This window comes from Diprion similis, chromosome 3 (assembly GCF_021155765.1).
Source record: "Diprion similis isolate iyDipSimi1 chromosome 3, iyDipSimi1.1, whole genome shotgun sequence".
Lineage (NCBI taxonomy): Eukaryota > Metazoa > Arthropoda > Insecta > Hymenoptera > Diprionidae > Diprion > Diprion similis.
In genome coordinates this window covers 16396858-16412852 of record NC_060107.1, presented here as the reverse complement: position 1 = coordinate 16412852, position 15995 = coordinate 16396858, and the positions used below count along the sequence as shown (strand labels likewise).

General features: G+C 37.3%; 2 protein-coding genes across 3 annotated transcripts in view; one reads left to right on the top strand and one right to left on the bottom strand.

The window, feature by feature from the left end:
- Positions 1 to 1346, bottom strand: part of LOC124416725 (flotillin-2) — a 403676-nt gene extending 402330 nt beyond the window's left edge. The window contains exon 1 of the mRNA XM_046897988.1: positions 881 to 1346. Coding sequence (XP_046753944.1) covers positions 881 to 929 — 49 coding nt within the window. The 5' untranslated portion in view covers positions 930 to 1346. The remainder of the gene's footprint in view (positions 1 to 880) is intronic.
- Positions 1347 to 4382: 3036 nt separating this feature from the next.
- On the top strand, positions 4383 to 15127 carry LOC124404092 (vacuolar protein sorting-associated protein 54). Of its 2 annotated transcripts, none has more exons than XM_046877953.1 (13): positions 4383 to 4681; positions 6161 to 6551; positions 6661 to 6763; positions 6847 to 7010; positions 8550 to 8749; positions 8882 to 9067; positions 10177 to 10303; positions 10399 to 10641; positions 10961 to 11383; positions 11467 to 11765; positions 12492 to 12709; positions 12796 to 13012; positions 14405 to 15127. In XM_046877953.1, exons 1-13 carry the CDS (start codon positions 4584 to 4586, stop codon positions 14664 to 14666), a joined length of 2931 nt encoding a protein of 976 aa, XP_046733909.1. In that variant the 5' UTR covers positions 4383 to 4583; the 3' UTR covers positions 14667 to 15127. The 2 variants fall into 2 exon arrangements, with proteins under 2 accessions (XP_046733909.1, XP_046733908.1); XM_046877952.1 differs by having other exon boundaries at positions 6847 to 7031.
- The last annotated feature ends 868 nt before the right edge of the window (positions 15128 to 15995 follow it).

Below are 15995 nucleotides of genomic sequence, written 5' to 3'. Positions count from 1 at the left end.
CAGATGCGACAAACAAATGAAGCTGAAGTTAGCAACAATAACGTAACGAAATATTGCGGTGGGACGGGGGGGGGGGGGGGGGGGGGAGTGTTACCATTTAGCAATTTTATAGCGACTTTGAAGTAGTCAAGTGTTCAAAATGTAAATTCGTTTTGCCTTGTTAAGATAAACTGCATTTCAGACATTCCATTAATTGTGTAATAATGGGTTCTTCGAAACGTAAATCATTACAATACAGTTACTAACTTCAGCCGCAAACAAACATGCGGTATGTTGATAGATGACAACGATGTGTGAAGGAGAACGACGCTGCGGCGAAATGCAACTTCGGATTGTCGCGAGCACTTAAGAGTGTTCACAGAGAATTATCACATACTATCATGGCCTGCGTGCAATGTATGTACACGTCAGATTGCCCGATGTGTATACACCACGGTGCGTAAGCGAAATAAATTTGAACGTGAAAGGCGTGACGTTCGTCGTTTGTTTCATTACATAAAGGGGGAAAAAAGCAATGAAATGTTATAGCATGAAAAATGAAGGGAAATGAAAAAAAAAAAAAAAAATTCGAGTAAACCGGAGATGTTGATTTTTCCCAGTTACAGCGTATTAGCCTAACCTAATTAAGAACTAGGTCGATATAATCAAGCTTTTCTGGCGACTGGTTGACGACGTATTGGTAAAAAGCCGGCGTAATATAACCTCAAAATTTAGCGAAGATTCATTACTCGGCCTGTTTTACTTTCGCCTATGAAATGCAAGTTAGTGAATCGGGGAATCGAGACGAGACGAGACGAGACGAGTCGGAAACGTTACATCATCAGTAATAATCTATGGTTAAGTGGATAAAATAGGAAAAGAGAATTGGGAAAAATTCTACCTGATACGACGAGCGCCTCGTTCGGTCCGCAAGTGTGAACATTCCCCATCTCTGGTTGAATTTATGTATGTATGGTTTTTATAATCCAATTGGAATGACAGTAGAAGAAACGTAGCACATAAAACGCACAGAAAACAACACAACAATCAGATCGAGGAGTTGTAAACAGTACTGATAATTATCACACTGACACAAGACACTGACCAGAGACGACGCGACAACTACGAATCACCGACCAACGACACTAACAAGTAACTAATTACTGTACGACACTGAACACACTTCGACGATATCAGCTCTTGAACGGTGCGCCTGTAGCAACTAACTCGAAAGCGAGTGCACGACGAGCTCTAATATTTTCCAAAACCTGGAACGGAAGTAAACATGTCAGAGCAGCGACTGTCGGAAGAACGACATCTCACTCACCGTATTGCCGAATAGAGCGCTAGTGACAACGGTTACTCTGTTTATTTTCACTTTCGCTGACCGTATCTATTTTTTCTTTATTTTTTTAGCGCGCCAATGTTTGTTGGATGTTTTTGGTTAATTATCTAATATCCAAGACCACGGTCTAGGCGTCATATGATTCACTTTTCGTTACGCCTATGGATGCGTTCCGAAATTAGATGGCGGCGCTAAAAATTCCCTAGGACAGAGGCAGAGCTAACCACGAACTCGGGAGCTCAAAAGAGATAAAAGATTAACAGCGCCGCGAGCCAATATCTGAACGCACCCTATAACTTCCTCATATTATCGAACCGCGCCGTTTGATTAGCCGGGACGCTGGCGTTTTCCATATTCCTTGAGTTGTTTGGAACTTATAAGATATCTGCGCTTCAAAGTATAGTATGGAACATCCGACCGGAACGTCGGTATATTTTATTGCTTATAACTATTTCCTAATATTAGAACTAACTAACCAAACTCCAAATGTGAGAATTCTGTACCTAAATCATTCTAGAAAACTGCCTAACCTTCCGAATATCCCTAGACGAGGTATAACAACAAATATCATTAATCAGGAGTTTAAAAACCGTATTACAGGATCCTCACATTACAGGAGATCATGACATTATTATTTTATCATTACAATTTACTAACGGTTTGGTATTCAAATACTATACAGCACTTAGTTGCAAACACGGAGTTTAGAGCCTCACTATAGTGACCTACGCCACACCCCATAGCTCGAGAGATAGATAAGACTGTAATGCAAAAGATATACCGGGTGTCCCATTTTAAAGTACCACCTGATATATCTCGAAAAAGACTGCTCTGATCGAAAATTGACTCAAGTGAAACTTCTAGAGTTCGAAGGGGGACGTTCGACAAAAAAATTGTTTTCAGTCTCAAATTCAAAATGGCGGCGCTATGATGGCAGACATGTTTTTTTTAAACGGGAACATGACTTTTTTCATCCACCAAAACATTCATCACATCAAAACTAACAACTTTTGCATGACCGTTTTTTGGATTAAGTCCGTAATTTTTGAGTTACAACGCAGTTTTTGACTGGTGCCAATTCCCGTGGAATCGCAGAAAATGACAATCAAACTCTCGGGATCATTCAAAACCATTCGACCTTAGAGCATGTTGGAATGTGCAAACAAGTGACACAAGTCAGCGCCTCTAGCGCCACTAGTGGCATAGATTCATAGTGTTCACCTGGCAATAAACTAGTCGCTCATGACAGTCTGTAAAGAAAAGTTACTTGTGGTCACCTGTGATATTCATAATCCCCTAATCCATATCCATTAGGTTCATTCGACGAATGAAAATAGTGTGGATATCATGTTATTGGACCTTTGTGTGGGCATTTCAGAATAAATTAAAAACACATCTTCTTTTAATCGTGTCGTTCAGTTATCTGAAAATACACATCTTAAAGGCAACTTTCAGACACTAGTGTTTATTGGCATCGTTCATGAAGTTCCAGTCAAAGAGAATTAGGTAGAGTGGAAGGTCCCATAAGGCGCCCATGTATAATTTCGTAGCCAGTTTCGCAGCGCCTCTGGTGAGTCGGGGGACGAGTTAGTGACCCCCCACTCTCCAATTTAGCAGTAGCAGTAGATTTGAATTCGAATATTGCAATCTTGGATATTTATACGGGTGAAAAACACAAACACAAATGTAAAATCATAGTAATACGTGTATTAATAATCACATTTTATTTCGAAACGTGAGTCCGTTTCAATATCTACACTATTTACACTATTTACAGTTTCGGTATTTACAATATTTACAGTATTATTCTTTTCTTTTTATTAACCTCTATTTATTCCTATTTTTTTTTCGTTCCAAAGCTTTTTTAACACCAGTAAATGATAACCATTCTGCACGTCTGTAATGTACACAAAACAGATTAGTGAGACTGCTGTATTGCAAAACAAAGCGCGACCGAGTGAACTGGACTAGGTTATGTTATTCGTCGGTGAATACTTACATTTTCGGATCTCGCGGAATACGAAAATATGTGTGACGTGGGTGCATACACGAGTTTGTTTTTGCAGCCCTGTACCCCACATTCGTGTACCAGTTTTGCTAGAATTAACACGTTTTTACCGGTTTTTATACAGCACACTGTAATCACCAAAGTTCACACCACACGTTAGTCAAATGTAGACGTCGACACAACACTAAACAACTACGTGTGTTGTGTCCCCCGACGCGCTAGATGACGCTCACGACGGCGGCTACGCAAACCTTCCACTATACCTCCAGTCATTCTCGAAAGGTAAGGTAAATTTTCATTTCGTAAATCCGACGATCGTCCCTTTCCCGGTTTATCTGAAAAGGGCGATTGAACATCCACTGTCCACTGCATTTCAATGCCTAGTTAGTACTTGGTGACCCAGAACTCGGCAGAACTGACTGCGCATCTAGCTGTGCGTTCACGATCGGATTTAGTATCTAGCATATAGAATTATCGGGAAGTGTTGCTGTGACGTCACAGTGCAGTGTATGCCTTAAGGTGCTTGGATAGTGGGGAAATGCTGCTGTACATACACACATACAACGCGACTTTGTACACACCTTAAGGCTGGAATTTCATGAGCAGCAAAAAGTAGCAGCAACAGCATTTCCAACCATCCAAGCATTTTGATTGGTTGACTAAGGTGAGGTCAGGCTAGCCAACCAATCAGAATGCTTTGATGGTGAGAAATGCTGCTGCTGTCGCTACGTTTTGCTGCTCATGAAGTTCCACCCTAAGTCCATGGTCTATGCATGCAAGGATGGCGTATTTGCTGGCAGTTTAAAGTATCATTCACAATTGACTCGATGCAATCATAGTGCATTGGCACGGCAGTGGTAGTGCAACGCAGGAGTTTGGAAATACGAATACCATGCGAGCGTTCACAATAAGCGGTTCACTACCACACGAATCTGGTTTTAACGCTCGCTTGGTATTCGTATTTCCAAACTTCCACACTTCTCTACCACTGCCCATGCCGCTGCACTACCATAACACTAATTCAATTGTGAATGATACTTAAATCACCACGTCGAGTCCCGTCTCTTTCTAACATTACGTCCCAGACTCTCAGTTGAACCCGTGGAACGGCTGTCATTAGCAGCTGGATGCTGATGGTCTGCGTTGGCGTTTAATATCGCCGACTGCAGTGTTTTACGGAAATTAAGCCGTGAAACGGTGGGCGACGACACCGTCGAAGTTATGGTGAGCTGAGTTGACAGCTGTGATAAAATGGCGAAAATAATAAAGGCACCGGAGATTTCCGCCTCATCGTTTTCCTGCGAGTATTGCCCGAATATCACCTTCAGATACATCGAGGACTTCATAAGGTGGGTCTCGACTCCACACCTTCGTATTTTCGACTTATCTGGCCACGTTGCGACTCACCGCCTTATCATTGCCACCTTACGCACACATCAGCTGACCTTGCAGCCGTCATTGCAGGAATGAAGCGCTTCCTTTCAATCCGCGTCCGCCTTGCATTGTTGGTTAAAATTTAAAAGGTCTTATTCAATGTTCAGTATTTATCTTTTATCTATTCAGCGAGATTCTCAAATAAACTGTCATATGTTCTCATTGGTCACTTCTCTTCTCTCATCATCTGTCAAAGTTCGACCAACTTTCAAGCATTGATGTTGTTGTATATTATGCAAACAATCTCGGCACAACAATCTACTTTGTTTGCAATAGTGACTCGCTTCAAATTTCCAAATGATTTTCTCCTAGTATTTTATCTATCAAAGATGACTCGCCTGAAGTAACGACTTATTATTACTCAAATTAACATAAGCTATTGATCTACCCAAAGTCTTGTGGTCATAATTAAGTGCTTACGTAATTCTTTTTCACCATATTACCTAGCAGTATTTACTTTTTTTGTACTCCTAAAGATTAAAATGCTTTGAAAGATCCATGATATGATATCTCTTCAGTCATTCCAAACAATTTCAATTCTTCTTTATTTTTATCACACAAAATTGTACCTCAAATGCTTGAAGCGCTTGGCAGTTGTTGAGTAGTAACGAGGTTGAAGAACATTGAACCTTGAGAAAATATTCCTAATATGCTACTTCACAATGACTTTGATGATTATTGAGTATACAGATTGTTAGATTTGGCATTGTTCCATTTAATTACTTAAACTTCATATTCTCATAAGATTGCAGACTAACAATTCTTCCTGAAATTACATTATTAAAATAACGTCACCAACTTAAGTAACATGAATTCGAAATGCTAATTGTGCTGTTGAAGACCAATTGGCCGATTTTCATTCGGCGAAATCAAAAGCTAGGTAAAGAAGTAAAACCCTCAGAAAAACCATTTAATCAATCTCCAGCAGTGTTATTTATATGAACGACAGTGAAGACTAATGAACCGACAGCCCTAGTTTGTAATAGAAAAGATTCTCATCAAATTTTGGTAACACAAGCTGAGTTATCAACGATTTGAGAAAAAGTTTTGTAATTAAAACGTTCAAAATGAGTAAACTATGGTGCTTTCCATCCTGTTATGATGTTTGCTCATTTTGTATTTCATACCCATTTCCAAAGTAGATGAAATTGGGTTTATGATAGTGTGGTAAAACAGATGATCCTTAACAATTTGTGGAAATCTTGTCAGTGACCAAAATCAGCCAAAAATGTAAGAATCGTATAAAGAACACCAGATTTCAATCATTCTGAATATTCTGATTCTAAAATCTTTTCTCAAATTTTTCCATATCTCAGCTTGTGTTATTCAAATTTGCTTATTATCATATGAATTATATAAGATGCTATAAAAAGATGATATTTGCATTATTTTAGACACCTAAGAGAGCAACACTGTGCAAGAGAAGGTGGTTCGTTTGTTTGCCGTTATGGATATAACAGTGTATGCAGCAGCCTTCCGGTCGAAGGTGTTTCGGATAAGGATTACATAGCTCATGCGACTAAACACGCAACCATGCAGCAGCAGCAACAGCAACAAAAGAAAAGCAATGGTCAAGTAACTGGGTCGTCGCCGTCGTGGACGATTTATTCAGCTGCACAAAACTTGCCGGCGGTACTGAATGACCCCAACAAAGGAAAACAAAGTAATTTTCTCACCAAGACATGGGGTGATGCATTTGTTGAAAAAGTTGATATACCCAAAAGTCCTTATCTGCCTGACGTCTCCATGCAGCACTTCGACAGTTATATGAAAAAGATTGCACGGGTCTGTATAATTATTTATAGAAAAAAATCATCGTTAAGTATTTTGCGTGAAGTTGCTTTCTTCCAAATTCTTTTCGATACTGCATATTTATTCTTCATTTCTGTTACAGAGGTATCGCAAGCATTCGCGCATGAATACAAATTCCAACAAGCCCACCTCGCCCAGCGAGTTGTTGCAGAATTTTCCCAATCTGAGGAAAGTCAAGTCGCTAGGTAAGCAAAAAAGAAATCTGCGCAAGTCTTGTGAAATTAACAACTTCCACGATGATAATATTGATTCTTGGTTTGTTTTGCAGAACGTTCTCAATTCGACTTGTCGAGCATACCAAAGATCTTTTTGATGCCGCACTTGGACCTTGCTCAGAAGGAAAATTTCCTCGCTGTATTCCCGTTCGCTAAGGAAGGACTGTTGGATGAAGGTGGAAACACAGCCAGCCACGCTAAACTTATGCAGGAGAAAGTATGGACACGACTACACTCCGTAGGCCATTCTATGTACTTTTTATGTTGTGTGCTGTTTTCTATGTGTACATCAGGGTGCTTAGCGTCAGGGAATTTCTGGAAAACCAGGAAATCTCACGGAATTAGATGCAGTCTGGAAAATTCAGGGAAATGTCGGGGGATTCGAGCAATTTAACCCGTTATTACCGCTCCAAGGCAAATATTCTAGTCAATATGTACTACATCTGTAGATAGAAAATACGTACGAACATTCATGCATATAAATTAAACTTGAGTTTTTATCAATTTTTCATTAAAAAATGTTAAACTTTGCCGATAACCGAGTATTGAAACCAATTCACAGTGATCGGTACATGTGATTGAAAAAATAGCTAGATATAATCTTCTCTCGTGCAAATACGTATACCAGAATATATTTTCCTCGGATAAGAATGAAGAATGTTTATCGATATCTTGAGTTGATGACTGGAAAATTATGTGAATATTATCAATTTATGTTTCGACAATCAATTAATTAATTTGATTCGACTTTGTTTCATTCAAAAGTGTGTAGGTGGATGTTAATTTACATATTTTTTAATGCTAATCAATTGATAGGAAGCATTACTGTCGACAATAACGTCAATCATTTCACTTGGCGGCAGGTTTTGCAGTGTCCACGATATCTCAAGAACGGTTCAATCGATTTGCCTCAAATTTGGAGACAGTATTTTTTAATAATCGATTATCTTCTCTGCCACTGTTAATTTTTTTTTGTCTTTCTCTTTAAGAATGGCGAGCGTTTGGTTTTGAAATTTGATTTTTTTGGCCAAAGAGTTACGAAAATTTTAAAAAAGTGAAATCGTAACAAAGCAGTTGAGCAGATTTTGAGATGTCGTGGGTACAACAAGAAATGTCAATTAGTGAAATGATTTCTGTAAAATTTCATTAACAATGCTTCCCTCTGATTAATTTTAATAACAAAAAATATTTAATTTAAGCTTACGTTTGAATAAAACAAATCCCAATCAAGTTGGCTAATTGGTTGTCGATGTATAAATTCTCAAAATTCACGCACATTTACTGTATATATTTACAGTCTTCTGAAAAATTTAGCCCCTTAAATGAATTCAAGAAAGGTTGACTATTTTAACTTGAAATGAAAATTTTGTACATGTATAATTCAATGAAATTGCACGACAAATGTGAGTTTCTTCGGTACAGGAAGTTAAAATGCATCCTGTAAAAATGAATATATTTGTCCAAAAACTGAGAAACCTCAGGGAATTGGATATGCCATTGAAGCCTAGACACGTTGTATAATTGATATCGATCCGCAATCAAACCACATGTTCAAAATATTACTTGTCACATTTTAATCATAAGATAAAAATTGTGTACTTCACTTTGAGACAAAGATAATTTGTATCGGAGAACTCTTGCTTGAACAATCTCAGTCAATCTCAATTTTAAACTGTCTCCATTGTCTAAAAATACTCTCTGTTTAGTAAAAGGCTATTTTTTGGTATTCAGTCTTGACTGTTTTTCTTGGTAACAGCTCAGCCATTATCTGGACATCGTCGAGGTTCGAATAGCAGAACAGGTGGCGTCGAAATCTCAAGCATTCTTCCATGCGATGACGTCGCACGACGCTCTGATGGAACAGCTGACCCAAACAATCACAGTTTTGAAAGCTTTGAGAGAAAATATTCATCAGATCGACAAAAGCCTTGTTAAGGACTCCTTAGAGATTTTACGGTGGGTCTAGATTTGGCTTAAGCAAATGCAAGACGCTCTTTCAAAAACACATAGCAGGAGTAGTTTGAAAGGTACATGATATAGGAATTTATCATAGTTCAGTCTTTGTAACTGAGTTTTAAACCGCTTCAGACTGGAGCGAGCAAGATGCAACCACTTGATGGTCCAGGAAAAGCTGAAACTTATGTCAACTGTCCACCAGACGCAGCCTATGATACAACTCCTTCTCTCCACGCCTGATTACGTCGCAGCACTTGATCTCATTTCCACCACTCAGGAAATCTTACTGCAAGAATTGAACGGTGTTCACAGTTTCAGGTAATTCCGTTAGTCGTAGAATATCGGTTTAAGGATGAGGCTATACTGCGTGTCTGAATTAATGGTTCGAACTATCAAACCTTTTCTCAAAATATTGATCTCTTGCTTGGTAAACGATGGAGATTGAAAACAGTGGCAAAGAATAGAAAATGTGCATTCTGCTGAATACCGTTTTTCGGTTCCAAAATTACAATTTAAATATCTTCGAAATCTTTAGTCACAGACTGAACTAGAAAAAAAAAAGAAACCTATAAAAAGCGATGAAAGCACCAATATCGTTTAGGTGTTCGCATGAATTCAAATCCTTGCAGCATTCAAACAAAAATTAATGGATGCAAATTGGATTGTTCGAGATGTATAAAACTTTTAAACTAAAAAAATTCGCAAGAAAAAGCATTACATCATGTGAAAATCAATTCGAATTAATTGTTCTACTGTTTTGCATGTGTGTCAGTAGATTCGACTTCTTTCTATTTGATTATGTTTGAATTGTAAGGCAATTTCAATTTGATCCTATGCGTTTCGATTTGATTCTTTCGTAAAAATTTAAAAAATCAATTTGAATGGATCCAGTGAAGGAAAAAATATTATAATTCAGCAAGTTAGATTCGTGTAAATGTCTGCCAATCTGAATTTCATAAGAAAACTGGAAACACGATACTTTGATCACGATCAATTGGAAATAATCGTTATATTGTTTTGAAAATGTGTCTTTGGAGTTTTTTCATTAAATTTTTATATTTGTGTTGCACAACACTTTCAAATTTTCAATCTAATTCAATCTGTGATACACAATTTTTTCACACATAATAACGGCAAGAACCCATATCCTTCTATAACATATTCAAAACAGCGAAACCAGAAATCTGGGTTGATAATCATATCATGCAATTAATTTTCATGTGAAATTTGGATTTGCCGATAGTCAAAACAATTCTTTTTCAATACGTTCTAATCTTTTTTGTTTCGCTGGTCAACTTTTGAATCAGATCGTGCATTCTTAAAAAAAGATCCTTCAATTACGTAATTTTTGTAAAACCAACAAAAAGTCAAACATAGGGATTAAGTAAGTTTGATCTTATTTCATTATTTTTACAAAATTGTTTCAGGCATTTCAGTTCGCAACTCACTGAAATGGAAAGACTTATCGACAAGATGTTGTCAACCGAGTTTGAGCGCTACGCAACAGCCGATTTGAATAGGCCTTTGGGAGGAGAAAACGTAATTCTTGATGGGGTGAGGAAAACTAAAATATAAAATACGTTGATGTCCATTTTACCACAAAGTTCTTACTGACCGAAATAACTGTACTCAATTTGTTTTTTCAACAGGACAAACTGGTGTCAATCATATCGGGCCTTTTGCGTCAGAAACACTTTCAGTTTGTCGACACGTATAAAGAAGAAGCGATTATGACTGTGAGAGCTGTTACTAAACAATGCGTGATAGAAGCTTTGGCTGCTAGCGATTCGTGCAGCGACCACCTGGAAGTTGGGAGTCTTTCTCTTGTCGAAAGACTGTCTCTTTTGCACAGCACCATTCAATCCTTCACCTTTCTTCTCCACAGAGTCAAGGTTCGCACGATATGATGCTTGTGAATTAAAATCAAATAATCCTGCCAACTTGCCGCTCTTTTCATGTGATGTCATTCACAGTTGGCCGCACTTTAGTACTACTTGAATCTCATATCTGTGAATTTTTTCGATTTTTCCACTGAAAACTACTTTTGCAATAGAATAAACATATAAGCTCTATTGCATTACAAAGTTCAGTGAACAACAATATTTTTTTTTGTATAATCAATTTTTTTACCAGACTTGCCCAATCCGTATTCGAACGGAATGGTTGAATTCACGGGGAATGCCTCCTATATAAATAATTTAATAATTTCAGGCAGTACACGATGTCATTCGAGATACTTCAGACCTTGCAGCCGGTCAAACCAACAATTCAGCGGACAGTTCTCTGACGGATTGTCTGCTTTCTCGCGACGAACACGTTCGTGTTACCAGCAAGCTATCGGACATGCTAACTTCGGTTTGTGAATATTGTCACGAACGGTTGGGCTACCTCCTTTCTACAGCTGCGAGCGAAAGGGACAAATCACAAAACGAAAAAGACAAGCCAATGAACGACGCTTCTGTTAGTAAGCAAGTAGATAAAGAAATACAGAATTGGAATGAGAAAGTTCACTGGCTTAGCGACAAAGCGACCGCTTTACAAGTTTGCCAACTCGCTTCTATGGTCGAAGGTTTTACTGTGACATGCGCAAAACTTTGCGGAAAACAGTGCACAGCTTTGCGGTCGGCGTTTAAAGTGAGTTTTGTTATACGACTAGTGCCTTTCGATTCAGAAAATCATAATCCATGTGTAATCTGTCGCTGTTTTTCATTTATCAGGCACAAGCGACTAAGTTTGTCCAACGGTTTCACGCGGAACGTAAAACGAAATTAAGTCTTCTTCTAGACTCGGAAAGGTGGCGTCAAGCGGATGTACCAGCGGAATTTCAGAATCTAGTGAGCCACGTGTATGAAAATAAATCTTTCCCAACAGAGTCGAAATTGCGCGAGGATACTGAGAAGACTAAAAAGAAAGACGCGGCTGAACCAGTGTCTAACTTTATCTTTGTCGGAGATGAAAAGTATGCCGTCGTTGGAACTACGCTAATGCTTATACAGATGATTCACGAATATTGCAGGTGTGTTGTGTGTTTAATTGAATCAAAAGTTAGAAACAGAGAAAAAGTTGTTTCAAAAATTTGCAACAGTGTTATTCGTACCAATGGGACTCAACAAGACTGAAACATCATCTCTACCGTATTATAAGAAATGAATCTTACGAAATTTGAATGACACGAGCTAAGATATCGACGATCTGAGAAAAGATTTCATACTTGAAACGTTTAACGTAATTAAGCTCTGGCGTTTTTTATTCAGGCAAAATATTTTTGGATTTATTTTGGACACTGTAGAAAATTCCAAAGATCGTCTGAAAAAAAATCTGCCAATATTTATCTCTAGAGTGTAAAAGTGTAGATTTTTGTAAGTACGGTATAAAAGATCTTTGTAAAGTTCTCTTGCATGTCTTTTTTGGGATCTGGGCAACGAAAAAATGAGTCCCAAAACACTAGAATCGGATAAAATAATACTGGATTTAAATTATTTTGAACATTGCAAATATAAAACCCTTTTTCAAATTGTTGAAATTTCACCTTGTGTTATTTGAATTTGTTGCAATTCAATGCTATTACATAATTGGGATGTTTCCTTCTTGCTCATCGGCATTGTCACAAATAACACTGTTGGAAGTTTTTCAAACAGCTTCTTTTTCATTTTCTTACTTTTGTTTCAAACAGTTGAGTCTAGATTAATCTATACAAACCAAATTTCATTCCAAACTCTACCGACTGAGATCCTTGTTTCAGCACAAGCAACGAATTAACAACGCTGTCAGGAACATTGGGAAGACATTTGGCCGAGTTGTTGCGACATTTCAACTCTCGCTGTTGTCAGCTTGTCCTTGGAGCTGGAGCGATGCAAATTGCAGGATTGAAGACCATCACTAGTACGATTCTCGTGCTGGCCAGTCGCAGTCTGCAGTTGCTCCTGTGGTTTATGCCATTCGTCAAGGCTCACTTCCAAGGTTTGTTTCAAAGAACCAATTAAATCGCTGTAATCCGTATTTAAGGAACGCAGAACACTGTTTATTCTACACAACCTGCCCAATAGCTTTGACCGATCTTGGAACTAGTCGAGGAGTCGCAGGTGCAGCAGCGGTAAGCGGAGGTGTGGCTTTGCTGGACAGTGTCGAAAGAGATATTCGAGCCCATGTCAGAGAAATTGAAGGAAAGGTCTTGACTATCGTTGGGAGCCTCGTCGGGGCACAATTATCGCACTGGACTGCCAGGCCACCGGTTCCATCTCAACCTTTTAAGAATATTTCGAGGTAGCAAAGTTCTCCATTTATCGATACATTTTTCACCAGATTATATGTGGAATTTGGAAAACCGAGAAATCGCCAAAAAATGTCAGCAAATACTTGCAGTTTGTATAAGCAATTCGGCAAATTGAGATGTTTTATGCAATTTTCCAATCTTTCGATTATTACAGACAATTCAAATTGACTCTTTATAATTTTTATCGCTCATTCAAAAGTTTAAACAAAACATTTTCCCACTTAATGTCGTCACTTGTATATCAATGTTCATCCACATAGATGATATTACTAACAATGTGAATATGAGTGTATGATAAAGAAAAAGATCTGGAGAGTCGCATTTAAACTAATTTAATCACGTTTGAAAAAATTTCAGAATAGCTAAATTTTAAATGCAAAATGATCTCATTATCTTAACAAATTAAAAAAAATAGCGTTTCCTACCATTCTTTGGCGAAAAATTCACATCGCTTGTCCGATTCGAATTACGATAGCCTTTGTTATATTTCTCAATGAACTAACTTGATGTGGTTTAGGTCCACTTTTGATTTATCTTTGTCTAGGCACGTTTTTTTTTCGACACATATTTGAGTTCTCCCATGTATACTTGTGCCTTTCATACATACATTTTGCCTTTTTCCAAGTTTTGCATACATGGGCCTTTGAGGTCGCTGATTTCGAATCTGAACTCGGAATTCGAAAATTTTAAATTGTGGATCCAATACGGCGAACGTAAATTCCAAGAGTTATTTGATTTTTATGAAACCTTATGTTACATGGTTTTTGGGGTCACTGATTACGAACCTGAACTCGAAATTCGAAAATTCAAAATATTGGATCCCATATGGCGAACAAACAAAACGCCGAGAAGGAAAATTTTGAAAAAATTCTGTAAAGTAAAAAATATTTTGGTCTTTATTAAGTTTGTGCGAAAATTGGCATTCAGATTTTTAAAGTAGATTGGCAAAAAATGCTTTTTTTCGTAGAATAGTACGAATTTCTACCATTTGTTTCCATGTGCTATTTTTGCGATAAGTAACTAAATTTTACATTTTTTTTTAAGTTTAGAAATATTTCAGGGATCATGTGGTAGCAAAAAACTTGGCAGTTGGTACCAAAAAAGTAGTTTTAATAAATAAAGCATGAACAAAAGGGTTAAATCAACTGGCAATTGTGATTTTCTGTTACTACTAGTGAATCATTGTATCGCAATGTTTAGAAAAATATGTTAAACGTCTTGCGAAATGCAAAATGTCGAAGCATAAGGTCAGAAAAAAAATTGAGCACAATTTCGGTCACGACAACAAGGAAAATTCAATGAATTTTGAAATCCAAATTGACTGACCGCTTTGTTCTCAAATTAGTGTAATATCGAATCGCTAATAACGATTGCTTTTTCAGACACGTGGTGAAACTGCACGAAGCCGTTTCCAGCATACTACCTTCGTCGCAAGTGGAAAGCCTTTACCGCAGTGTAAATACAACACTGAAAGAAAAGCTCAGGGAGCAGCTTGTAAAAATGAATATCGTCAACAATGGCGGACCGCAGCATGGTGTCGTTACTTCCGAGTTGACTTTTTACCTCGAGGCATTGAAAGCCTTGAAGGTTTTACCAATGGAAGAATTAAATGACGATTGGATGAATGCTATTTGGACTAGATAACATGCAGAGCGTGTTGTTTACTGCATTTTGGAAACCATGCAGTTTTATAAGCAGAGGTGACTACGATCATCCATAGTTTCGATCCAATTCATCGCAAATATGATGTCACGTAACTTCGAAGAATGCGCATTCCTTCTGAAGAGTATCGATGGATTAATTTTACTCTGATCTTGGTGCTTCGTTATGATGATTAATATCAAACGTGGAAACTGAATGGGACGTTGATGTAATTACTCATATAATTACATTTTCGGGGGACTGTGAACTCAAAATAACCCACCGTTAACGCAAAATCTATTTGGTATCTTTACTTTTTCATCACAGATTCGTTTCCATCCATCATTATCAATATTATTCAGAGTAATTTCGGTGAATACAGAAATTTCTCATCAAGCATTGCAATTAATTTTATTTCGGACATTTATTTATGTACAACTCTTTAGTTAGTCTGGTTCTAGTTTTGAAAGGGAAAAAGCTTGTTTTCGGATCATTAGATAGAAGAAAATGTAACGATTACTGAAAAGGAATTGATCTGAATTTGGTCTTGGTACAAATTGTAGATCTGAGAAAGCTTCCAGGTTTGAATATTCTGCTGGCATACAGCAGATTTTAAGTGCCAAAATCTTGTAAAATTTTCAATGTCACTTGAATATTCTTTCTCTTAGTCAACAAGATGTATAAAATTAAGATAAATTTCAATCGGTATCCTATTTTATCATAATGTTAGAAACAGACTTTTGAAACAGGCTTCCACTACAAAGTCTCACTCTCTAACTTATTTCGAGTATCAAAGTTAGATCCTAAAAGTTGATTAGTTCTTAAAAATGCAATGAAGCGTTTCAGTTCGTCTGCTAAGAGCTACCGAGGAAAATCCACTGGTTGAATTTCCCACTTTGTGTTCCATAGGATTACGTCGTAATGGCTGAAATTCACTCAAGACTTGCTGTTGCGGTCGCAAATCGTATTATTAGCATACATCTTATTTGGTTGTGTACAGTGACGTTCTATTGCGATTTAAATGTTTGTTTCAAATTTTTCAAGTCAAAGTATTCGCTCGTGTAATAAAAAAAAAAAAAAAAGGAGAAGAACTAGATAGAAAAACAGAATCAATGTGTTTTTATTTAAATTATTGTTATTATTATTACTATTCTTGTTATTATAAATGATGAAAGGTAGTTATTAGAAAATGTTTTTCTTTCCATCCTTGAATTTAATTGTTTGACAGCGGTATAATTAAATTTAAAAAAACTTGCAATAATTATTAAAATCGCAGTACAAATTATCTTTGAAGATGGTATACACAGGTTTAATAAGAGCAAACCATCTTGT

Excerpts from the sequence above, each read along its gene's own strand:
- LOC124404092 (XM_046877952.1), top strand. The coding sequence starts at position 4,584 with ATGGCGAAAATAATAAAGGCACCGGAGATTTCCGCCTCATCGTTTTCC. Across the intron at positions 9,068-10,176 it reads AACGGTGTTCACAGTTTCAG|GCATTTCAGTTCGCAACTCA; the intron begins GTAATTCCGTTA and ends AAATTGTTTCAG. Across the intron at positions 12,710-12,795 it reads CGTCAAGGCTCACTTCCAAG|CTTTGACCGATCTTGGAACT; the intron begins GTTTGTTTCAAA and ends CCTGCCCAATAG.